Raw genomic sequence first — 26,493 nt, 5'->3', positions numbered from 1 at the left:
CGTGAAATAAACTTTTACACAAAGTAGGGTATTGTTTGAAATAGATTGTTATAAGTTATCTAATTCCAGGATAGGTCACTATTATCAGCATCTCAATCATTTTGCTGTTTTTCTATCCAAATGCATTTTCAATCCATCTTGAGCACATCCTTAATATTTTCCCCATAATAAAATATATTTATTGTAAGCTCATGTCACAAGCCTGGACTAAACTGATTGTACAATCCTCTCAAATAAGCTAGTTAAACAGAAAACTAGCACAAGTCTATATATTGCCCTTGCATCAAAATAAAAGCTAAAATAATTAACATTGTCTTTCTCTCACCACATCATTTTTACTTGGATTTATTATATCACAGTCCATTTATTCCAAGCTGGCATTTTTTTGGGTTTACAAAAATTATCAATCATATCAAAGAGATACAAGTATTACAAACGTGGGTTTTCTCTGACAGATGTGTTTATAGTGGGTATTTCTAACATGTCCAAAGCTTATTTAGACACAGCTGAATTGCCCATTACAAGGCCAAAAATGTAGAATAAATGCATTTGTTCCACAGCTTTAATCTCTTGGATCACTTCCAAAGTACAAACTTCAATATAGCTCACCCCACAAAATCTACTGATTTATTCAGAAAGAAAAAATTTATATAAATTAATACAAACACACACACACACACACACACACACACATTCTTACATGGGTCTGTATAGTCCAAAGGAATAGAAAAGTTTCAAGCAGTTGAAAGAAGAGATCCATCAGTTCATACCTATTTTATGGAAGAAAGGAGACTTGGGCTAGACCTGAGTGAATAGTTGTTACTGATGGACTAAAAAGGCATCGGCATACATAGGTCACTCCCATGTAGGTGGGAGTGACCCTGAAAGTTCAGAGAGAAGGGACAGTAGACAATCATGAACTGTCCTAGTAAAAGGTGTTCTCTCTGAGCAATGGTCAGAGAAAGGGAAAACAAGGTCATAACAAGAAGGTGTGGCCAGATGATTGAGGACTACAAATTCATGGAATTTATTACTAGAACAAAAATTGGGAGTCCTTGAACACACTGTTCTTTCTAAGACCTTTCCAATGACCTGTTCCTAATAGAAAGGATGAAGTGATTAGGAAGGATGGAGCATCAAGGGTAGAGTGTGTTATTTGATTTGATTCCCCAAATATTGTTCCACAAATGTTTCATCTGCATTTCAAAACATTTATTAGAAGCATGTTCTGAAAATTACAACAGATATATCACAGACTCCTTTTTATTTTTCAAAGGTCAGCTTTAGAAACCCTTAGGACAGTCACTCTTTACCATCTTCTATTAAGAGAGAAGTTCCTTATCCCATCCCTAGGAACTCATGGGTTTAGTAATTGATACCAGAAGAGTAATCCAGGTCTGGAACAAGATAAAAAGCAAAACCAAGTCCCTTCCCCATTACTTTTCCTCTCCCCCCCTGCAGCTGCTGTGGGTGGCACAGACGTTGGGGAAAGCCCAGTCTCCCTCCATCCAGTCCCGACTGAAGGAAATAATGTATGGTGGGAGCCTGGAGGAAAGAGGTGGGTCTCAGCAGCTGGTCTCCTATGCTGCCCAGAAAGATGGGTCTCCAAGAAAGGAAAGAGGAGTGTTAAATGTGGGCAGCTGTAAGCTTAGAAGGCAGCTGCCCATTTCCTCAGTCTCTAAGCAGCTGAAAACAGACCACTGCCCACTAATTTCTATTTTGTCTCTTAATTTTACCAAACAACTGGAATTGTGAATTCCCACAATGAAAGCACTTTCATTATCTAATTGAAAAGATGAGGTTTAGAACACCCGGCAACTGTAACTTCCATTCTTACCACACTTAAACAGTCATTTGTTTCCATGCATTATTGCAAACACATCTGTACTTTGTTCATGTAAGAGATTTAGACAGCACCAATGATCATTCTTCAGAAACAAGAACTCTTTATTTGGTTAAAAGGAGCACAGAGACGTTTGAAGACCAGATAGTTACATCTCTCTCTTGAGAGGAAGGAGCCACAAGCATTGAAGAAACTAGAAGAGAATACAGAGCCACCCCAATTTATCCTCCCAGCCAAACCCTGGACAGGGAACCCATGATCACTGATGCCTACAAACGCGTTTTTACACTATTTCAGTTTCTTTCCTCACGGAAATGTCAACGTGCTGTGCTTAACTGCACATTCATGGTGACCACTCAACTAGTCCCAACTCTTAAACCCCCTTATATGCTGATAGAGGCTAAACAGAGCCAGGAAAGACCTTAATCAAACTCTGCAGGAGTTTGCCTCCAAGGTCAACACCAGAACCATCTTTGCTTTGCTGGCAAGAGAGGGACTGATTTCAGAACCCTCAGAGAGCTACTTGTGGTTATACAGGCAACATGTGAAGACATTATCTTGATTGTGTATCCACCTTTTTTGTTCTAGATTGAGTATATTATTGTTTATACAGCTATTTAACAAAGTTATTACAAAATCTGTTGAACTTTAAATTCAAAATAATTGTAAGGCACATGTCTTGCACAATTGAAATTAGACAATTCTTGCCTCTAAGTAAAATATTTGAGTAGATACCACGGTTAATGAAATAACTTCTTATTTCTGAAGACATTTCCTAAACTTCCTCTGACCCAAAGCAGAGAAACTAAAAGAAGATGAGCCATTTCTAGAAAATGAAACTTTTTCTACGGTAATAGATTTATGTGTGTGTGAATTCAGTTGACAACAGCGATACATTTCTTTAATCAAAACAGCATGTATTGAAAAATGAGACATCATAAAAATAAATACTAGAACAGTCCATTCTATGAAACACTCATGTAAAGGAAAAATATTTTGCACACTGTAAATTTCGATGCAATTTACATTACATTAACTAGATTACAACTTATGAAAGGTGAAAGAGACAAAGACAACTGCTTCCAATGCACACATTGTTCTGATGTGTTCACAGCAATTTTATCTGCATTTTATCCATCTCATCGACTTGAAGTTTGGGTGCATCTTTTAGCAAAATAAGCATGTCTCACTCCATTATTAGCACAGCATTATTTTATAAATGAGATAATGAACATATAAAAATTATTTTAGTATTTGCCTCAAGGGGGAGCTTACAGTTCATCTTGCACATCCTTTGAGATTTCAAGCCATTCCAAGCTAATGTTCTGATGCCATTCCTTATACAGTTCCAGAATTATAAAACTCTATTTTCTTTTCTGGAGCCAAGTCAGTGGATTATTATACTTCCATGCCACTTTCTTTCCTGGTGCTTTTTGAAATCCACAGTGTGGATTGGTTTGGGCTAGTTTTTGTTCTTCCTTTACTGAAAAACAGAAGAAGAAGTAAATTCAATGTCTGAGACTTCTCATCAAACTAGACATGTCTTGGTCCAAATGGAGCTTTGTCAGACTTATTATAAAAGTATTTTTCTTCTCTCATCAGCAGATTTTTTTCATTCCTACAAAAAATTCTGGATTATTCCAGTAGGTGAAGAGGGTAAGCAGTTCATATAAGATAATTAAAAAAAATCTTTCTCTGACCCTTCATATTTTAGAATTCAGACATATACACAAATATGTTTAACCCAGTTTCAAAATGTTCATTGTAATCACCAATAATTCTTCATTTTCTTTGATCAGTTATTTTTATAATTTTGCTTTTTGAATAATCTACCATTAACATATGATGTACTTTAATGTCAAATCATCAAAATAGTGCTTTTGTCCTACATATAAAAACTGTCCTATCCCCTCCACCCATCATGTTTTTCTGTCCTATAGTTAAGTCATTTAATTCCCCAAAGCTTAATTTTGCTATAGTTTCTGAAACAAAGGCAGTTCAAGGCAGATTCAGGCCTGAGAGAGTTCCTCTAGCTCTCAGGCTGACCGCACTCCACCCTGTCCCTCAAGCTGTGATGTCTTCTAAAGTGAAAAGTGAAAGTGTTAGTCATTCAATCCTGTCCGACTCTTGGCAACCCCATGGAATGCAGCCCACTAGGCTCCTCTGTCCATGGAGTTCTCCAGGCAAGAACACTGGAGTGGGTAGCCATTCCCTTCTCCAGGGGATGTCTTCTAAGTTTTTCCATAAGATGGCCACTTCTAAGACTCCTGCAAAAGTGACTGTTCCTGAGTTTCTCCCTTCCTGAGTCAGCCTCTTCAAGATACTTATCAAGATTGAGGCTCTTTTTTGATCCAGTTTCCTGGGAATGAGCCCTCGCCTAGATCACTAACCCCTGGTGGTTCCTGTTCATTTTCTTCTGTACTTCCTTGCTCCTACAGATGCTTCCTTCAATAGCATCTGCCTCCACCCCACGCTCCAGGCATTCCTCCTACCCCATCCCATTCAATCTCTGTCTACAAGACACTGTGTTGCTGAATCCCTTCAAAGAAAGAAATAGTCTTTCTAAATAAGCCTGAGCCATAGAATTTCATACTATTACTTAATTGACTTCAATTTAACTGTAAATTTATTGCTAATACATGATTGTATCTAAATGATACATTTTCGAAATGTGCATCCAAATAAGTAAGATCAACACATCTCTACCCAGGAAGTTATCCTACATGAATGGAAAATAAGCCAAGCAAAGTTGATGAAAAACATGAAATTCTCCTAAATGGTTGAAACAAAAGGGTGGTTAAGTTATTAATGTGGCTTTGGGGTAGCATTAGTATTTATTTGATTTAAGAGTTATCATGGGTTAAGGAAACAAGACTTCTTATTTTGAACATGACATGGAATCACAGAAGCCATCATGTATACCCAACCGGAACTTAAACTTTCTGCAACACACTCAGATGACAATGGATTGGAGTCTTTGATGAAGTTTTTCCTTGCTTTCCTGGAAGAAAGGAAAATGGGAGGATCTAAGAGAGGATGAATTAAGCACTAATAGCTAATTCTGGTGTCTGGAGATGGCTTATGTTTGAGTGAGTATATTTTCTTACTCTGAGAAATATGTTTGAAATTTGAGAAATATTTCCTCACCCTTGAGAATTTCCAACATGTGAAAATTCCAAGGTCTTCAAAGTATAAAAACCTGGAAGACTTGAGAATGAGCAGAGTCTCCACAATAATATACTATTTTGGAAGAAGGAAAGCAAACTTCAGAGAAAACTCAGTTACTGATACTTCGGTAATTTTACTTTTAGAAATGAGAAGATCTACATAATTTTTCTCAACTCTTTGTTCATAGCGATTAGCTATTTACAGCCCTTCATTACAGTTTGGCTGGGTTATGGGGGGGATTTATATCAAATCCTCCCTCTGCTTCATTGTTTTTCATACTGATAAATTATCTTTTCATCTATAGTCTTAGAATTAAGGGTAAAATCAGATATTTACTATTGTCTTTATTCTGTATAAAATATTGAAAACATATATGTGTGTGTGTGTGTGTATATGTATATATATATATAAACTGAGTACACAAAATATAGTATTAATTTACCAGGCTTTATTTATCATTATTCAAAAATGGCTTCTTTAAACAGTCAATATATCACAGCTTGGATTTTTTTAAAAAAATTCTTTTGTACCATTTAGAGTTTATATCTATTTAATTTTTTTTTTCTGGAGCTTTTTAACTCAGTAAATTCTTTAGGGTTCATGAAAAAGAAAATGAAGATAAAAGAAAAAATTACTTATCTGCATGTCCTTCCCTGTTGGAAACATTCTATCATTTTTTATTTAAAACACTGACAAAAATGTCTAGTTTATTCTAACAAGCATGCATTAATTTAAATCCACATCTTCTTTTCTTTGATATATACTTATATTTCACACATTAATGTTTTAGTTTAACTATCAAACTGACACCTATGAAAAAATTTCACCTGTAATTCAAGGGTATGAGTAAACAGATATAAAAGAATACTCTCAAGAGTCTGGATGTTAAGATATATCACTTTATTTCAAGATGCCTACTAAAAAGTGACTCATTTTACCATTGTTCCTATACTTAAAATATCCTTTGGAAATAAAACAGAAGGCTGGTTTTGCAAAAGGTACTACAAAGTTCACGCACAAAAATCAAGTCTGGCATACAACTTGAGGTCAAGATTAAAAGGTTTAGCATTACTGCCTGTACTTAATATAAAGAGACAGTACAGTATAGTCGCATATGTTGTGGGATTAAAAACATTCACATTTCAGATCCATCACACATATTAGCCATGAGACCCAAGGCAAATTGTATGACCCATTTAAGCAACCATATTCCCAACTGAAAAAGAGAAAACAGAAGGATACCTACTTCATATGGTCTGTGAGGATGAAATGAGATAATTCATAATCCTATAATCAAGGTATATGTTATTAGATTATATATACTGTATTTGTACTGAAAGAATTAGAATCACACTTTTCTTAAGGCAACTTAAAAACATAATTTTTTACAGAGTTATGAAAACATGTTTAAAGTTTTTCAAGTTGTCTCTCCATGTATGAATTATTTACCTTTTATGTAGCATCTGGAAACAGCAGGTTCCAAAAGCAACCAGGATCAGTAAGAGCAAAGGAATTGTTGGTATAACAACATAGATTAGATTGGGAATTATTCCTACAAAAGTAAAACAGTCTTAATGTAAACAGATAGTTGAGGCAGGATTCTGACATTATGGTTCTATAAAAGCTTTCTAAAAAATTAAGGCAAAATAGAATTATTATCAATAAGCAGATACCAAGTAAGGTCTTCCCAAAATACTGAATAATCTAATGAAGTAATATATTTATGTTTGGTTAAAAGTTAAAAACAAAATCATGCTGCATGGTTGCCATGCTCCGGTTAAATGACCATATTTCCAAACTATTATTAAATTTGCAATTCAGATAGGGACTGGCTTTCATAACATATTAATAATCTTAGCTATCTCACTCCATTAATCCTTCTCAGTTATTACTTCGAAAACAAGCACTGATTATTAAAGAATAATCATGATTAAAGTAATTGTTGATTTATTAGATATGTAATTATCCTAATAAGCTCAGTGCCATGATGACATGCATAACTCTCTGGGATTAAGCCAAAATACGTAAATATTAACTGATGATAGAGTCATAACCTAGAGACATAAGACTCCAGAGGCATAAATATTTGATCTTAATTAAATTCTAAGATGAATCATTTTTTAATCCTGTTCCATCACAGTAGATAATGTTAGGTATTCTTGGAAAAATAAAAAACTGCCACACAGAACCCCCATATAGCTTGCAATGACTTTATTAAACAATTTCTCAATGTCATAAGAGGGAAAATATTCCTAATATAATTATTTACTGATCTGTTTGATTAGATTTACATGGTCTGAATGGTTTTAAAATCAGACGACTGAAAGTGAAAAGCACTAAGGTTTAATATCACATCCATACAAGAAAAGCAAATTAGAAAGCTATGTATTGAGATAGCAAATTGAAAGCCATTATCTTAGTCTAAATGCGTGTGTGCTCCGTCACTCAGTCATGTCTGACTCTTTGCAACCCCATGAACTTTAGTCCACCAGGCTCCTCTCTCCATGGAATTTTCCAGGCAAGAATACTGGAGTGGGTTGCCATTTCCTCTGCCAGGGATCTTCCCAACCCAGGGATCGAACCCACATCTCCTGTGTCTCCTGCACTGACAGGTGGATTCTTTACCAGCAGCACCATGCTAAAACAGGCCCTAACTGATACTAAGAGCAGTTTTTTTTTACTAAAAAGAGGTTTGCATTGGGATTGTGTTCTGTGTCTTTTGCAGACACTGGTGTGCCATAGGCACTGAGTTGAAAGCTCATTGTATGTGTCTACTACCCAATCTGCTCTTTAGTCATGTCACTTGGTAACTTGAAATTGGCCAGGGTGGCAGTTTTCCATACCACAGAAAACTCAAAGCCTACAAATTGGACTTTTTAAATCCCAGCTTACTCTAGTCAATCCCTAAACATTTACCAGTTCCCTACTGTTTATAGGCTACTGAATGTGCCAATTTACATCATAACACCTACAAATTGGGGAAGATCCTTATGAATCCACATTTTAACATGGGATACTTAGTTTATTACTAGATACAGAAAACAAAATTTGTATTCAAAAACGGGCTTAGGAGACTTCCCTGGAGGTCCAATGGTTAGGACTCTGTGCTTCCACTGAAGGGGGCATGGGTTCGATCCCTGGTTGGGGAACTAAGATCTCACGATCCGCACTGTGCGGCCAAAAAAGAAGCACCCACAAAAACTAGCTTAGCATCATTTGTTCCAATGCAATTCTAAAATAAATCTCCATACGCCTATATTTAGTGCACTTTTTCACTAAGCAACAAGAAAATTGGGGCCAACATGAAGCAAAAGTGAACTGAGAGAGTAGCGCTGACATATACCCACTACCATGTGTAAAATACATAGCTAGTGAGAAAGTGTTGTGTAGCATGGGGAGCTCAGCTCAGTGCTCTGCGATGCTCGCAAGAGGGGGCTCAAGAGGGAGGGGATATATATACACACTCATAGTGGATTCACATTGTTGTACAGCAGAAACCAACACAACATTGTCAAAATTATCCTCCAATCAAAAAAAAAAAAATTAAGTACCTTTTCTTCTCCTTATAAGTGAGTTAAAGACATGTGAACTAATTACCTGCCTCAGTAACAACTACATTTTGATGAGTGTCTCCAGGTTGGTTGGTAAAATACGTCTTTTCTACAGGAGCTGTTGGATTAATCTCTGTAAATAATAAGTACAGTTATCATGTATAATGATAAATAAGACAAATGCAAATGTAGATGAAAATAAAAGCTTATTACAAAACAAAATAAACATTGATTTCTGAACAACTTCCAGCTAATTCTATTTTGAATTTAAATTTATATGAAATGATTTAACAATAAAGGCAGCATTTAATTGTCTCTGAATAAAAGATCTGCCTGGTTAACTCTTTGCAACTTGGATCCACTGGGTGAATTCCTGTAACCCCAGACTGCATTTAACAATCCAGAGCATCTGTGCTGATGATAACCTATTACAGGTAATAATGACCAAGGAGGTACAAAAGTAGGCAAAGATAGGCAAGAATCAGAAAGCATAAGAAAGTGAGGCACTAGCTGTGAATAAAGACCAACAAAGATGATTTCTACACTACTGTTGTTCACTCGTTAAGTCATGTCTGACTCTTTTGCAACCTTATGGACGGACTATAAGCCTGCTAGGCTCCTCTGTCTGTGGGATTTCCCCAGCAAGAATACTGGAGTCGGTTGCCATTTACTTCTCCAGGGGATCTTCCCGACCCTGGGGCTCCAGGCAGATTCTTTACCACTGAGCCACCAGTGAAGTCTTTATACTACGAAGGTGTATAATTTAGATTTCTCCTCACAACAAAAAACAACAGATAACAGCATATGGACAGTATCCGGAATTGATGATTCAAATAAAAATGTTCTAAAGCACATTTCTGTCCCCTACAAACAATGCCATCCTTAGATTTCCTTCTCAACAATATCTGCATCTTTAAAAAATTATCATAAATTAAGGCTTGCACATTGTTTCTCTCCCTGCTTTTTCTGAGGCAAGACTTTTTCAATTGCCACACACCTGAAAAATGCTGTTGTTGGTTTTTTTTTTTAATAACGATCTGGTACTACTCTCTTGTCTAATTTCTTTCTCTAGGGCACTATTGTTAAGAATCCACCTGCAATACCGGAGAACTGAGTTCAGTCCCTGGATTAAGCTGGAGGAGGGGATGGGAACCCACTCCAGTATTCTTGCCTGGAGAATCCCCATGAACAGAGGAGCCTGGCAGGCTACAGTCCCTGGGGTTGCAAAGAAGCAGACATGCCTGAGCGACTAAGCACAAGCAGTGGCTGAATTCATAGAGAAATTAAATAGAATTACTAAGAAATAACTTGTACATTTGTTTTCATTTGTTCCAAAAATATAACTCTGCTTATTTTTCTCAGTTAATGAAAAAGAAAAAACACAGGCAGCATCTTACATTAATTTCAGAATATTAAATCACTTCAATGTAATGTTTACTATTCTAATTTGGCTACATGGTCTCTATTCATTAGAAATTTAATTGTACACCATCCTATAATAATATTTATTATCTTTTAAACATATCTTACCCTGACACTTTGCCTCCTCTAGTCTTCAGTCCTACCCTACACTCATTCTTCTACAGAATTTAGGTACTCCTTGCTTCTGGTGCTCAACTGGTATTTGCTGAGCAAATAATACAGATATTATACAATTTATCAATATAGAACTGGTTATTTTTTAAATCGTTCAAAAGTTTTAATGTAATTGCTGATTGAGAAAATTTTAGAAATACAATCTAATACATGCCGTTTTTATTGTCTAAGAATAACAGTGCTTAATGTAATTTTAATAAATATAAAAATTTGATTCACTATTCAGAAAACTAAGATCATGGTATCCAGTACCATCACTTCATGGCAAATAGATGGGGAAACAGTGGAAACAGTGACAGACTTTATTTTGGGGGTCTCCAAAATCACTGCAGATGGTGACCGTGGCCACAAAATTAAAAGATGCTTGCTCCTTGGAAGAAAAGCTATGACCAACCTAGACAGCATATTAAAAAGCAAAGACATTACTTTGCCAACAAAGGTCGATCTAGTCAAAGCTATGATTTTTCCAGTAGTCATGTATGAATGTGAGAGTTGGACTATAAAGAAAGCTGAGCACCGAAGAATTGATGCTTTTGAACTGCAGTGTTGGAGAAGACTCTTGAGAGTCCCTTGGACTGCAAGGACATCAAACCTGTCAATTCTAAAGGAAATCAGTCCTGAATATTCATTGGAAGGACTGATGCTGAAGATGAAGCTCCAATACTTCAATCAACTGATACGAAGAGCTGACTCACTGGAAAAGACCCTGATGCTAGAAAAGATTGTAAGCAAAAGGAGAAGGGGGCGACAGATGATGCGATGGTTGGACGGCATCTTCAACTCAATGGACATGAGTTTGAGCAAACTGTAAGAGATAGTGAAGGACAAGGAAGCCTGGCATATTGCAGTCCATGGGGTCACAAAGAGTCGGACATGACTTAGCAACCAAACAACAAGTCATGCTATTAGATAATATGCAGGAGCAGAAAGAGGAGACCAAGTTCAAGTCACATAGTACTTCTGGTATAGTTGGAGAATAAAGTTCAAAATATTGTTACAATTTGTAAATTAGTTTTACTGCTTGCTCCTCCAATCCCCACACCACTAAAAAGCTAACTGCTGCTGTTGCTGCTAAGTCGCTTCAGTCCTGTCTGACTCTGTGCGACCCCATAGACGGCAGCCCACCAGGCTACCCCATCCCTGGGATCCTCCAGGCAAGAACACTGGAGTGGGTTGCCATTTCCTTCTCCAATGCATGAAAGCTAACTCAGTTCAGTTCAGTTCAGTCGCTCAGTCGTGTCCGACTCTTTGCGACCCCATGAATCGCAGCACGCCAGGCCTCCCTGTCCATCACCAACTCCTGGAGTTCACTTAGACTCACATCCATTGAGTCAGTGATGCCATCCAGCCATCTCATCCTCTGTCGTCCCCTTCTCCTCCTGCCCCCAATCCCTCCCAGCATCAGAGTCTTTTCCAATGAGTCAACTCTTCGCATGAGGTGGCCAAAGTATTGGAATTTCAGCTTCAGCATCATTCCCTTCAAAGAAATCCCAGGGCTGATCTCCTTCAGAATGGACTGGTTGGATCTCCTTGCAGTCCAAGGGACTCTCAAGAGTCTTCTCCAACACCACAGTTCAAAGGCATCAATTCTTTGGCACTCAGCTTTCTTCATAGTCCAACTCTCACATCCATACATGACTACTGGAAAAACCATAGCCTTGACTAGATGGACCTTTGTGGGCAAAGTAATGTCTCTGTTTTTCAATATGCTATCTAGACTGGTCATAACTTTCCTTCCAAGGAGTAAGCATCTTTTAATTTCATGGCTGAAGTCACCATGTGCAGTGATTTTGGAAGCTACCTACTCACCACCAAAATAGCACTGACTATACAAGCAAGGAATTTAGTCAAGCCAACATCCTTCATAAACAAGACACTAAGCTCAAGGAAAGAAAATCAGTTACATATGTGTATGTGTGTGTTAGTTAGTCATGTCCAACTCTTTAGCGACCCCGTGGACTGTAGCCCACCAGGCTCCTCTGTCTACAGGATTCTCCAGGCAAGAATACTTGCCTGGAGGGGGTTGCCATATCCTTCTTTACCACTGAGCCACTGGGAAAGCCCTCTCCATCAGTTACATATAAGGTAAATAAAACGAAAATAAAGTACAGAAATTCTAAGTACATTAATAAGACCAACCATGGAAGTGTTCAAGTGCTTCAAAAACAATAAGTACATAAAATAATCTTGCTCAAAAGCTATACATATTTGAAGATTTAGGTAGAATATAGAAGATAAAGGAAAAAATAATTCCTTGTCTAAAATGCTGTTCCATAAGTAGTATAAACTTAGACTACCTGATACAAAACAGGATTCAGAGGTAATAGTGTCCTGAATAAGGTGGTAAGTGTGATGCAAGATAAAATAATATACAAGGGTCAGCTAAAAGTTCAAAGAAAGAAGATAATATTGTATTAAGAATATACCATAATATACTTTGTTTCATTTAACAGTTTCAAGCACTTAGTGTCACAAAGTTAAAATGTCAGAGAATTTCAACTTTATATTTTTCTAAGGAAAAAAATTTAGACAAAGAACCTAAGTGCAAAACAGATTTCATTTTGCAAAGGCTTCTAAGAGGGTAATGATGGATTTAACCACCAAGAGGTTTAAATAATAAACTCACCAGGGATAAAGAGAGAAGGCTAATATACTCAAGCGCAGAATAAATATAAGAGAAAGGTAAATCTAATCCAACTAATCCCTTGTGCTTTACAGTCTTATGAGTAAAGAAGTATAATTTCAAGAGAATAATGGAAATAGCAGCACTTGATTATAATTGCCTACCATGAACATATGCTTCGAGGTCAAGTAGACAGCCCTTGGGAGAGTTCAAATGAAACTTCCAAACACTGAGAGGAGAAAAACAGCAAAAAGACCTCAAAGCCTAAGTGTCTAAGTTGACTTTCTCAGATCATTAAAAAGATGAGTTTACATAGTTCTGATCAGTCTCTTTTTTGGTCAAATTTCAATTCAGTTCAGCTGTCCTGTTCAAAATAATTCAAGTTTACCATTTCAGTAGGAAACCATATTACCGTAGCTCAGGTCAGAGCAATCTCTCCATGTGCTGCATAGGGTAAGAAAGCTGGAGACCAAACAGAAGGAAACTGAGGAGCCATATTCCATAGACTGAGGGCCACAGCAAGAACATGCCACCTGCCCCTACTTTTCTTCACCAGGGTTCTCTGACATTCGGATTTTCACTGAGGAGTACAAGCCAAATATCATGCCATTATATGATAAGCTAATATCCCAGAGGAATGGTGCTTGGTTCCCTTAAATATACCAGAAAATGTTCTAAAAAACTACTAATCACATGTGTAAACTCCTAGGTGCTTTGGTGACATACTTATTTCACATGCACTATACTAAATGCTTAAATGTTTGTGAATAGATATTTATTCTTCATAAAACCTGTTTACAAAAATACAATTTGGCCTTAATATTAGAAATAATTACTGTCTTTTAAAGATACCTCTCTGGATATTTCTAGATACTCCCTTCTATTTAACTCATTGGGCAGTTGTTTGCTTTATAGCTTAGGCTGTTTCAATACTCTGTCATCGAACTGCAAAGTAATTTTGTGTTTCACTGTACGAAAACAAAAAGAGCCCAGGTAGCATAGACTAAAGATGAAAAATGTAAGCCAATACACATATACAATCTGCTCCTACTGACTTACAATGCTTCCTACCTGGTTCATACTTGCAGATGTAATTGTGCTTCATGTTGCACCTGTCGTCATTCCACTGGTAAAGGTAGGGGCCCCCAAGGCCAGGGTTGGCCGTTGGCTGATGATACATCACAACACACTTCTCACTTCCACAGGAAGGTTCATCAGTGTACCAGTTTCTGCAAGGACAGAGTACCAGGGACACTTCTCAGTGACTTCGCCTGTTCTACTCTGACATCCTCTACAGGTAATGGACATCTCCCCCCATTCTTTGCCCTCTGAGTCCCCCCAGAGACCTCTGCCTCCTCAGGATCCCCACTCACCGGTACTGGGAACTGCTTCCATCCGACCACTGGTAGAGATCTGGGCAGGCACCGGATGTTTGCCCCTGGCCATTTCTCCAAAGCCCTATCCAGAAATCACTATCGGAAATTCCTATTCCTGGCTTTGTCAGGTTCTGCAACATGCTTTCTATTAACTTCTGTTCTGCCTCATTCTCCAGGCTCAGAAGGGCTCCCCCTTCGCTCTCGCAAGCCAGCCGTGCCTCCTGAAAGCTCACGCGGCTGGACAGCTCATGAAAGTAGGCCATCTTGTAGCAGAGATGCTTGAAATCAGCAAAACATACTTTTTGGCCTGAAAAAAAGAAAAGATGTCCATGTACTGATTACCTGAACTATCTTCATAATGGTACTTACTACACGTTAAAACGAAAGAACCAATCAAATCAGAAAGAATCTACCAAGAACGCTTCTCCCACTGAACCACTGCATAAAATCTAGAAAATATTCTAGATTCCTACTTCAATCTACAAATGCTAATTGATACCCTAACAAACTAGTAACCCAAACTTTTCAAAACAGGGGAGAAGAAAGTATAAGTGGGTCAGTCGTGTCCAAATCTTTGCAACCCCATGGACTGCAATGCACCAGACTCCTCTGTCCGTGGAATTCTCCGGGCAAGAATACTGCAGTTGGTTGCCTTTCCCTTCTGAACCAAGGGATATTCCTGATGCAGGGATTGAACCCAGATCTCCCACCTTGCAGGCAGATTCTTTACCATCTGAGCCACCAGGGAATCAGTACACCAAGGAAATTTTTGTAAATCATAATTCTTCTGGCTTACCTTTTGCAAACTGATAGCTAAAGCAAGTGAAAGTAGATAAAGAAATGTCAAGTATACACAGTAAAGGAAGCTAAAAGGTCAAAATTATGAAATAAGAATCACAATTCACAAAGGAATTAATAAAAAGTAAAGTAAAGCAATCTTTACATAAGGCATCATGAAGTGAATACATTCAAATAATTTAAATTTAAATAAAGTGGCAAATATAAACTGTGAATATTTGTTTTTCTTGTATATATTTGAGAGCAAACATTAAAATTCAAAGTTAATAGAAGTCAGTATAAAGGTAAGGGTAATAATAAACAGTTTATTAATATAGTGTGGTATTAGAAGTGACAGGTAAACCTTTTAGAGTACTCTAGGATATTCAGAATTTGGAACAGAAATTTAAAATGCAAATTTTCACTTGTATTTTAAAGGTTTTTATAAGTTACAACACTCAGTTCAACCATCTATGCTGATATCTATGAATGATTTTAAAAGTCACTATATATAGACAGAATACAAATTTATGTCACGATATTAGATTGAACCACAAATGAAGTTAAAGATAATTCTCAAGAGTTCTTAATGAAATATCACCTTTTATCAAGCTTCACTGCTACGACATCACTAACAACATCTGTGAAGACTTAAATACATAGGCAAACAAAAGTTTGACTTAAAAGGCCTCTCAAAATTGAATTTCACATACCTCTACATATAGTTCAGAATGAATACTCCTAATTACTTCGTGACAGAACTACAAATATGAATGATCGCACTGCATCATAAAAAAGCCATATAAATAACAGGAATAGTGTCCAGGATTTAGCAACGGAATTCCTATTGTTCTATTGTTTGCACCTGCCTCTTTTATCACCAAGTAAGTATGCCAAGGTTATAGACACGGTCTCCACAAAGGTCATGCTGCTCTGTTTTGTTTTTCATTAGCTTCCATGATTCACCTCAAATCTTTGCTGCCAACTTTAAAAACTGCCATGGCTCTATCTCTGTCATTATTCCTTATCCCCAGCCTGCTGTCCACAGCCTCCACCTCCCTTTCAGTCTCTCGTTTCAGCCTGAGCTTTGCCCTTGGAAAATAAGCTAGTATTTTATGTAAAATTAAGGTGAGTTACTTTATACCAAGAGATCAAGACATAGCTTTACTGCTTACAATTCTTATTCTTCTTGGGATTGAAGGCTTTATTCACTGTGTATTTAATTTTGTAGCTGATCAAGGAAATCTGTCAGTATTAGAGGGCTGTTATAACAGTTTCTAGCCAGTGTTTTAATATTTAAAATAAAGCATTCAAGCTTTATACTCTTAATTACAGTACATCACACTGAGCCAGTGTTGGTATCACATCCATTCTCCTCCAGAATCAGCAATTAATGACCTCTGATGACACTTAGAGGCAGGAGGGAAGAAATCAGTGGAAGGCCATTAACCTCACACCAGTGTTTGAGTGATAGGCATTCAGTATCTTGATACAAGCTGAGAACAGCCAACGAACAACACAGAAGTTCCAGCAATGCAAGCAAGACAGCAAGCCAGGTGTCCTCTTTGTCTCATTAACTGTGATCTGGACTCAGGACTAATGCACTGAATAATAAGAACAAATTAAGAGACTGCCCCAACTATTAATGAAAACTAACATGTTAATATGAATGACTACAGGAAACTGGAATTAAAGAGACACCAAAAGGACAAATGAGCCTGAAATAAAAAATCTGGGGGACATGACATGGAAGTCTCAATGGTTGATCCTAATACAAATTTTTTTAATTTCTAATTTATTATTAGGGTTTGTGACAATGTCAATGTTCAAAATGGTTGTCCCTGGCAATACTTTAGTAATGCCATTAAGCCTAGTGATTTTTAGGCTTGTATTTTTAAAGCAATCTCTATCTCTATTTTCATTTCTACATCTTTTACATACTTCTAAATCTCAAAATATATCTGAGCTGCATTCCCTTGAGCTTTCAATGTGTTCAATTTTCCACCCAAGAACCTCAGACTTCAATGTGATCCCAGCTTTTGAAATATTAACTTGTCCAATGAGATTGTTTGGCAAGATAACAGAAAGAAACCAAATTAAAAAAATAAAAACAGATTAGCCAGAAATTTTAATGAGTTAAAAATTATTTATGTAACAAAGCCAGCAACAGTAGTTCAGAGGATATGCCTAGTTCACTTTATAAGCTAAAAGTCTCTGCTCATTATCTTTGACATACTGAAAAATAAATGCAGAGATTTGTTATTTATGATGAGGACACAAGAAAAATGATGAAACTGTATTTATAAAATTAAAATAGCACTTCTAATTAAATGCATAAGAGAGCTTTCAGTGTCTTGTGGAAATTCCTAATACCACTACTAGGTATTAGAAATGTCAACCTGTAGATAAACATTAGTCTATACAGAAATAATAATAATAAAGGAAAAATCTAGAGACAGGGATTATATTTTAAATAGTTAGGAACTAATACGAGGAGCCCTGGACAATAGCCAGCCTTTGCACTCTCTGCGCCAGGTACCATTTCTTTGGCAGTGGATGAAGGAATGGTCTAGGATCCTGGAAGATGGGGTGTGGGCTGTGGTGGCTGCATATCAGGGGGACTCGTAGAGGACGAGGACAATGGCCGATTACCAATTACAGACATATGTTAACTGCAAAGTGTACTAAAGGAATATCAGCTGTGTCCACACATTTTAAAACTGAAGTTACTAGCAGTTCAGCTTTAGCAAGGCAGTTTTGAGGAAATTATTAGCTATACTGCACATTTTTATGGTATTTATATAGAAAATCAGTTAAAGCTGACACTGAATTTCTTCACATTCAATTCTATTTTATTATCGACTTCCACCTTAGTCAGCAAATTTGGTCCAAGTTGCAGCACAATCACCAGAAGCAGCAGCTACTGAACCACTCACCGCTTCAGCCGACACACTTGGCTGCAGGAGCAGGGGAGCTTTCAACAGCTGGGAAACAAATGTTGCCCTAATTCCCAGAAAAGTTCCATTAATACGGGCCTTCTGGAAGCAACTTTCCCACTTCTCTGAAGGCTAATCTTAGGGAGCCATTACGACTACATCCCTTCTCATTCTGTGAGATCACATGGAAAATTTCCTTTTCTCTTGTTTTTAGATATTCAGAATAAATCCTCCATTGACTTTTTTGAACAATGGGAAGCTAGTCTTCCATCTACTACATCTAACTCCGTTTACTACATTTAATCTTCCACCGACCATTCTACCACCTGTAAAATAATCAGATACCCACCTAGCAGTTTTTATTACACTAAGGCTAGCTTGATGACAATTTACTAAAACTTACCTAACATCTGTGGTGGGAAATCTCCCTTTATTGTTGGCTTATTTACAAAAGAGAAAGACTTTTTACCTAGGAGTCAACAACTCCTGGTTTTAATACATACATTCATACATGCATGCATGCACACACACACACACTCAAACAACTACACAGATACATATGCACTTTAATTCAGCAATAATTTTTAGTATTGCCTGCTAAAATAATCATTCCTATCATTATCACAGCTAAAATTCTACTATTTCCACAAATAGATAATTCTTTTTTTTCTTAGTCATAAAAATTCCTGTAGATCTAAATATTGGCAGAGTTTTAAATGTTTTTAGTAACAGTGTAAAAGTGGGACCAATTCATAAAGTCATGGCAAGAATTTTTCTTCCTGAATAGAAAGGATCTATGATTTGGTTTGCGGGTGTGCATGTTAAGTCACTTCAGCTGTGTCCGACTGTGTGACCCTATGGACTGCAGCCTGCCAGGTTCCTCTGACCACGGGATTCTCCAGGGACAAGAATACTGGAGTGGCTTGCCATGCTCTCCTCTGGGGGATCTTTACCACCCAGGGATGGAAAGCCGTGTCTCTTACATCTTCTGCATTGGCTGGTGGGTTCTTTACCATGAGATCTACCTGAGAAGCCTATGATTTGGTTGGGTTTCATTTATATTTATAAAATTTCTGAAAGTTGAGTCCTCAGTTATGAAAGTAATAACATTTTTTCTTACACCTCACGCTATAATCACATATTAGCAACATTAAATAAGTATGGAATTTTATCATGTTTTTCAATAAAAACATGGAAGACATACTGTGAATTCCAGTTGTTCAATTATGATCTACCTTTAGTTGCAAAGAAAAAAACAAGTTGTACAAAAGAGGACCTACATGATAAATCTTCCCCAAATCAGACTAACTGGACTTTGGACATTTCACTAGAATACCATAAACCGATTTGCTTTTCGTGGTTCTTTTTTACTCTACTCAAAATCAAAGGGATAAATATGCTGAAACGATAACATACAATGTGAAATGACTTCCGATCATAATGCCCAAACTTTGAAACTAAAAAGGAAAGCTATCAGTTATTCGTTCTGCTTTTACTGTTCAATATCACACCAACTTTTTAAGACTTTTTCATCATAAAAATGTATTGCTATAATAAACTTTACTTTTGCAACAGATTTTGTAATGTAATTAACTGCATAGTGCACTATTAAGATCATGCTGGAATCCATCTTCCTATACTGACAAACAGCGAAAACTATAGTCTTGGCCATTGTTTGAATAATGGTGGTATCAGCAAATCCTAACTCTCCACCTGGGAAACACCACAAGTCTTCTGAGAAGAGGATGAAATTTATTTCATTAACCTAGTATTTATAATAAGATCTACATAATAAATGTAAACCAAGTAATCATGTGAGTGAAGAATTCAAACATTGAATCACTAAAAGCTGACTTCAATCAATAAGAGCTTTACTTGAACTGTGGAAATATTAGGGACATTATTTAAAACTTTCCTAGCCTCAGTTTTCTTACCTAAAAAGTAAGAGTAGCTCAGCGATTTAAAGAAATAATGATAATAGCCTGAGATTTATCAATAGCTAAGTGTGCAAACCCTCACAGCTAGCACAATCCTTTGTTTTTCAGTCGCTAAGTCTTGTCCAACTCTTTGTTTCTCCATGGATTGCAGCATGCCAGGCCTCCCTGTCCTTCACTATCTCCTGGATCTTGCTCAAACTCATGTCCATAGAGTCGGTAATGCCATCCAACCATCTCATCTTCTGTTGTCCCCTTCTCCTCCTGTCTTCAATCTTTCCCAACCTCAGGGTCTTCTCCAGCAAGTCAGTTCTTCACATCAGGTGGCCACAGTATTGGAGTTTCAGCTTCAGCATCAGTCCTTCCAATGAAGATTCAGGACTGATTTCCTTTAGGATGGAGTGGTTTGATCTCCTTGCAGTCCAAGGGACTCTCAAGCGTCTTCTCCATGCCCTTAGGTAAATTAGGAAAGAGGTGATACAGGCTGGTCTCCTGTAGGTGGCCTCAGCGGTAGCTGTGGGGCCTGAATGCCTGAGTGACCTCTCACCTTTTCTTGGTGAGCCTGTGTCCATGACACGACCTGCACTATTGTGTTTGAACCCCTCTAACCCCACAACTGGATGCTGGGAAAGATTGAAGGCAAAAGGAGAAGGGGATGGCAGAAGATGAGATGGTTATACAGCATCACCAATTCAATGGACATGAATTTGAGCAAACTCCAGGAGGGAGTTAGTGGAGAACAGAGGAACCGGCCTGCTGCAGTCCATGGGGTCACAAAGAGTCAGACACTGCTTAGCAACTGAACAACATCAACAACAACCCCACAGCAACCCTATGGTGTGGATGCTCTCATCCCATCTTAACAATGAAGCAAGGGAGACACAGAAAAATTAAATCATTAGCCAAATTCACACAGCTCATAAATGGTTAAGGGTTTGGAACCAGGCAGTCTGGCTCCACAGTTCACACATGTCCCCAAACTTCTAGGCTGCCTCCATGGAGGTCTCAGGTATATTTTTCTTAGGTGAAAAAATTCATGAATAAAGGGACTGATTCATATATACATAATTAGTATAACCTATGCTATCATGTTTAGCATTGGCTCATGATTGATTACTGGATGGCTAACACATGCTTAGGGTTGTACATGGAGAGTTTCCCTCTAAGCAGAATGCAGAATTTCTTTTGGTTAACATTTAGACATAGGTTTCCTACTGCAACATCCATCTCAGATTTTCAGACCCCATATCTCCTCAATGATTTTTAAGTCTAGACCTTCTATTTTCCAAACAAAATAGACAAGGTCCAACCTGAACATATCCCCAACAAAAAGGAGGATAACTTTAGTCAAATCGCCAGGCTATGTTCTATCATCAGCGATATATTAAAACATGAAAGAAACAATCTCGCCTGATGGTTGTGTCTATCATTTACCTGTGTGCCAAGCATCTAACACAGAAGACAGAGAGTTGGAGAAGATCAACATTGCTAATGAGACCATCAGCTGAATTTCCACTTTGGACATCTTTATATAATACTGTCCCTTTTTAATGTTAATGTAACAGATATTATCATCTTCCAGTAAAAGAATTATGAAAATAAAACCATAAAATAATGAAAAATGGCAGGTAAGGATTAATGACTATGATGAATGTGTAGTTTATTAAGTGACTGCTAATAAGATTAATTCATTCCTCTCTTGCCCAAGAGATACTTAAAGTAATTGCATCTTTGAAAACTGCACTATCATCACTTTATGCTTTTGATGACGTCATGGAATAGTACCACAAGCTGGAATACGCTCAGCAGTTTTTTTCAATTAAAAAAAAAAAACTTGTGTGTCCCTTGCTATTAATCTATGGGCTACTGGTCACCACCTATGATTTTGTAATATTCTGTGGCATTTGGATGATCAAAATGGAAGTCTCTAAATCATTCAGTCTTCTAAATAAAATGTTTGCCAATTTCAATAATTTCAAGTGAATACATATTAAAGTGTTCTGCAGAAATATGGAGGTACCCTGAAACACACCTAATGCACTTTGCAGTATAAATAGATTGATGGATCACTGCTGGGTACACTTAAAAAGAGAAAGTAAACACACACACACATTACTTCAGAACACTGTAAATGCTTAAGAATATCCACGTGCTCTTCAGATATATTCTCCCATCTTAGAGACCTGAATTTTGAATTCTTTTTCATATGTATGCATATACCCCCAAAGTAAAATCGTCTTACCTTTGTCCTAAAGAAGATGTCATTATCCACCAGTCACTTCACAAATTTAAATGACTGCACCCCCCCCAGAGATATCCTCTACACGAGAGATCCCCAACCTGCCTGAGGGTCTGAGGTACAGCTGATGTAATGATAATAGAAATAAAGTGCACAATAAATGTTAACGGGCTTGAATCATCCCCAAACCACCTCCTACCCCTCGTTCCATGGAAAAACTGTCTTCCATGAAATCAATCTTTGGTACCAAAAAAGGTTGGGCCCATTGCTACATATCTGTGTAGAGCAACAAATCAGTACTGGTCTAAGATCTTAAAGCAATTCCCAAATTAGAATCAAAAATTCACTAGATATTCTGTGATCACTGTCTTCATGGTTATATATTTTTATTGCATATTCATGCATCAAAATAAGCATAGCCAGGAATTTATAAACATACTTTTCTATTACTGCTGCTGCTGCTGCTGCTAAGTCACTTCAGTCTTGTCCGACTCTGTGCGACCCCATAGACAGCAGCCCACTAGGTTCCTCTGTCCCTGGGATTCTCCAGGCAAGAGTACTGGAGTGGGTTGCCATTTCCTTCTCCAATGCATGAAAGTGAAAAGTGAAAATGAAGTTGCTCAGTTATGCCCGACTCTTAGTGACCCCACGGACTGCAGCCCACCAGGCTCCTCCATTCATGGGATTTTCCAGGCAAGAGTACTGGAGTGGGTTGCCATTGCCTTCTCCATCTATTACTGCTAGATGCTATGAAATCTTATGAGGCAGGTTAAGATAATGTTTCATAAGCTTATTCTCCTAAAATGCTTTCACTTCATTTATAAATAATGCTCTCAACTTTTAAAAAGGTGGTGTACGTAACAGTATTGGAAAGTATTTTATTGTATAAAGTTATGAGTTCTTATCTTTTTTCCCTAGGATAAATGATACATTATATGGAAATTATAATGGTTATAATGATCTTCAATAACTAAAAAATGCATTACATATATTGTAAGTATGTTCCTAATAATGGCCCTAAAAAGCTTGTTTCAGTTGACAGACAGTTAAGTAGAATTTTGGTAAATGGTCCCTAGTGGCATGAAAAAGTTGACACACCTTTCAAAGCTTAACAGCATCCAGGGAGACATTAGACCTAATATTTCTGAAATATCAGGCTTTAGACTGCTCTGTTTTCATGCCATCATGGCTGATATATACATTTTTAAAAATTAGTCTTCAGAGGATAAAATTACAAATCAATTTATAATGGTTAGATTTCAATGTGAGTTTGTATGGCAAAGACAAATTATTCATAAGAAGAACATAACTTGGTAATTATTTTACTATCAAGTAAACATCATCATTTATGTTAAATTGAATAAATCATGTTCACTTAATTAGAAATTTTCCAGATGTCACCTACAAGATGTCTATAAATACTTACTAGAAGAACACAGCAAAAGGTTTGTAAGTATTTATGCAATAATAGAACACAACATAAACTTTTCATCAATGGTTTTTCTCAAGGTCTGCTTTATGTATTCTTCTTCTCCCTTTGCAAATTTTAAGAGATGAAACAAGAATATACCTAATGGAGACTATTTAAGTCAGTGAAGTTTTTCCATGTGTTTAAGAAACACCTTAAGCTCAGAGCCTGATCTCTACTGTTCATTCATTTGCACGAATAATTCTGATAGAGACAAAGGCAGTCAGATGCTTAATTTACACATTCAGATGAGTTTGTATGCTGGACTTTTCTTTGAAGCTAACATCGGCAGGAAGAATCCAAAGCTAGGGCTTGTGTAACCTTATTTGATTCTGCAATGTTTTCATTTTATATTTAAATAATAACAGCCTGGAAAAAAAATGTAAGCAATATGTATTTCCAAGTGACCTTTCACACAATGTATTTAATTCCAATATCTCCAGAGGGCCAAAAAGTTAGTGGAGAGTGATTGATACCCAGACATTGAAGGATTGTATTCAGAAGATGCAGAACATCACATTGCTGAGGGGAATATCAGTAACAATTAAGCTTAATAGGCCAATTTCTAAAGGTCTGACTTCACTACTGATTAAGTCGCTGTCATCTGTCATCTACCTCTAGTGACACCTGTTATACAGATGCACAGAATGTGAAAAGGAATCTGTGCTTTCTACATTAAAAAAAAAAAATTACACACTTAAAACCCAACCCACATATCTTCAACGAATGTCTATTGCAACGCTATAATTAGCATCACAAGAAACTTCAATAAATGTAGCTATGCTCTATTTTCCTGTAAGGCCCCATTCATTCATCCTAGGCTTTCGAGAATCTTGGCTTTTTTTTTTTTTTTTTTTTCAGAAACCTTCCCCAAAAGTAAGGGAGAGTGAATGTGGTATGAATTGCTCAACAACAGGACAGTAAAAGTCGTCGAAGGAAAAAAAAAAGGCAAAGCAAAGGCCGGGAAGCTTGCCAATTCTGATCCCTTTCCTGGGCATAGACTCGAACCGACCTAATTGGGCATCTACTGTGTGCATAGACCTGCATTGATGATCATGCACAACTCAACCCAACTCGAGCCGATTTCGTGTTCTGGGAAGTCCCCAACTTGCAACAAGGTATGTAAAGGAAAGATCTCCTCCCACGACGACCAGTGGCCTGGTCTTTGTCAGCCCTCCTGAGAACAAAGGCTGAGCACCCCGGGGTCGTGAGCCACCCACAGCGAACAGATCTGGTCTCAGAAATCATCTGCATGAAACCCGTGCGGGCGGGCGGGGACTGGAGTCGAGCCAGGCCAACAGAGGGTGGCATTTCTGCAGCGGCTCTTCTGTCACTGGGCTCCGTCTGCCTCCGCGGTACCCCACCCTTTCTACAGGTACCAGCCCTGCAGCCAACTCTCTTACAAAGAAAGTCGAAATAAGTCCTAGAAAACGCTGTACTGCCCAGGATGAAGCAGAGCTCTCTTCGTAGCCACTAAACCAGGCACTTCCAAAAGAATGTAAACTTTTCTGGGTGTTTAGGGAGGGATGGGGAGAAAGCAGCATGCAATCAATTTCCTCCTGCCTCCTCCGGCCCCCTACCTATCCCGCACGGGTCTCCAACCCCTGGGAGAGCCTCCACCCCTGGACACGCCTGCCCTCGCCCGCGCGCCCCGCGATCCCCTCTCCCGGCTTGAGAGCCGGGCGGGCTGCCCCGGACTCACCGCTGACCACCCGGCGGCAGAAGGCTCCGTGGCCGCAGAGCAGCGCGGCGCCCAGCAGCAGCGATACCACGCGGCTCATCGCGACGGGGCGGCAGGTGTGGCGTGGAGCGAAGGTGGTCTCTGCCCGCCTGGCGGCCCGGGCTCTAACCCCGCAATCCCCCTGCCTCCCCGTTGGAGGCCCTACTCCCGCTGTCCGAGCCCGGCTGCCCGGCCCCCTGAGAGCATCGCCTCGGGCCGGACCTGGCGCCGGGCGCGCTGATGCCGCGCGCGAGTGTGCCGGGTTGGAGCGCACGACCCCGCGGGTGCGCGTCTCCAGAGAGGCACCCGAAGTGAAGCGGTCCCGTGTCTGTCCCAGAGAAGAAGAAGGAGCCCCGGTGTGGCCCGCACCGTGCCCCTGGCTCCTCTCCTCGGCCTCTGGCCAGCGAGAGGCTGAGCCGGTATGCCCAGGTCGTGGCTCCTACAGACGCAGCAGCAGCTCTGCGCTGGAGGCGCCGTCTTATATACCCACGTCCCCGAGGTTCCAGCCCCTCGCCAGTAATAATTTTTAACTACTTCGTCTCTCCTGCCCTGCGGTGCATCCTTGGCCCCTCCCCTAAAAACTGGAGCCACTTTGAAAACAGTCCAGTCAGCAGCCCCACCTCCTCGCGCTCTCCTCTTTCCATTCGCTAGCAGACCCATTTGTGTAAAATGAGACAGTTTTGCTATTAAACTCTGGCAAAAGTTGGATCCATTTGATTTTCTCAGAGATTAATGGCCACGGGGATGCCAAGTTGTGGGGCCTTTCTCTCTCTCTCTCTTTTTGTGCTATATTGCTTTATCATATGTATTGCTAGATGCAGGGCACTAGCCACTATTTAAGATGGATTGGTGGAGTGGGAGCCAAAACCTATTCGATGAATTATACTGTTTGGCAGGTTTTCCCCCACCTCGGTTCTGCAAGAAGATTACTTCCAAGCAGGGTTGTTTGACTAAATTGCCACAGGAGCAAATTGAAGAGAATATTTGAAACACAGTTTTCCCAACTGATTTTCATCTCAGTATTTCGGAATACTTGGGAATTTCCTGGACATAAAGGTATGTATTTCTTTGCAATCATCTATCAGTGAGGTATGGTGCTAGAGAAGACTCTTGAGAGTCCCTTGAACTGCAAGGAGATCAAACCAGTCAATCCTATAGGAAATTGGTCCTGAATATTCACTGGAAGGATTCACGCTGAAGCTTCAATACTTTGGCCACCTGATGGGAAGAACTGACTCATTGGAAAAGACCCTGATGCTTGG

General features: G+C 38.6%; 1 protein-coding gene across 2 annotated transcripts; it reads right to left on the bottom strand.

Annotated features, from left to right (window-relative positions):
• Positions 1–1,923: 1,923 nt before the first annotated feature.
• Positions 1,924–25,686, bottom strand: CHODL (chondrolectin). Of its 2 annotated transcripts, none has more exons than XM_086322151.1 (6): positions 25,214–25,686; positions 14,155–14,464; positions 13,853–14,010; positions 8,609–8,695; positions 6,461–6,563; positions 1,924–4,844 (listed from the first exon to the last, which is right to left on the bottom strand). In XM_086322151.1, exons 1-6 carry the CDS (start codon positions 25,290–25,292, stop codon positions 4,697–4,699), a joined length of 885 nt encoding a protein of 294 aa, XP_086178277.1. In that variant the 5' UTR covers positions 25,293–25,686; the 3' UTR covers positions 1,924–4,696. The 2 variants fall into 2 exon arrangements, with proteins under 2 accessions (XP_086178277.1, XP_086178285.1); XM_086322159.1 differs by having other exon boundaries at positions 1,924–3,326.
• Positions 25,687–26,493: the final 807 nt, after the last annotated feature.

Source organism: Bos grunniens, chromosome 1 (assembly GCF_055505025.1).
Source record: "Bos grunniens cultivar Pamir isolate PY7600 chromosome 1, Bosgru_T2T1.0, whole genome shotgun sequence".
NCBI classification, from domain to species: domain Eukaryota; kingdom Metazoa; phylum Chordata; class Mammalia; order Artiodactyla; family Bovidae; genus Bos; species Bos grunniens.
Note: the sequence above shows the minus strand (reverse complement) of the source record. Positions and strands in the feature narration are given on the sequence as shown.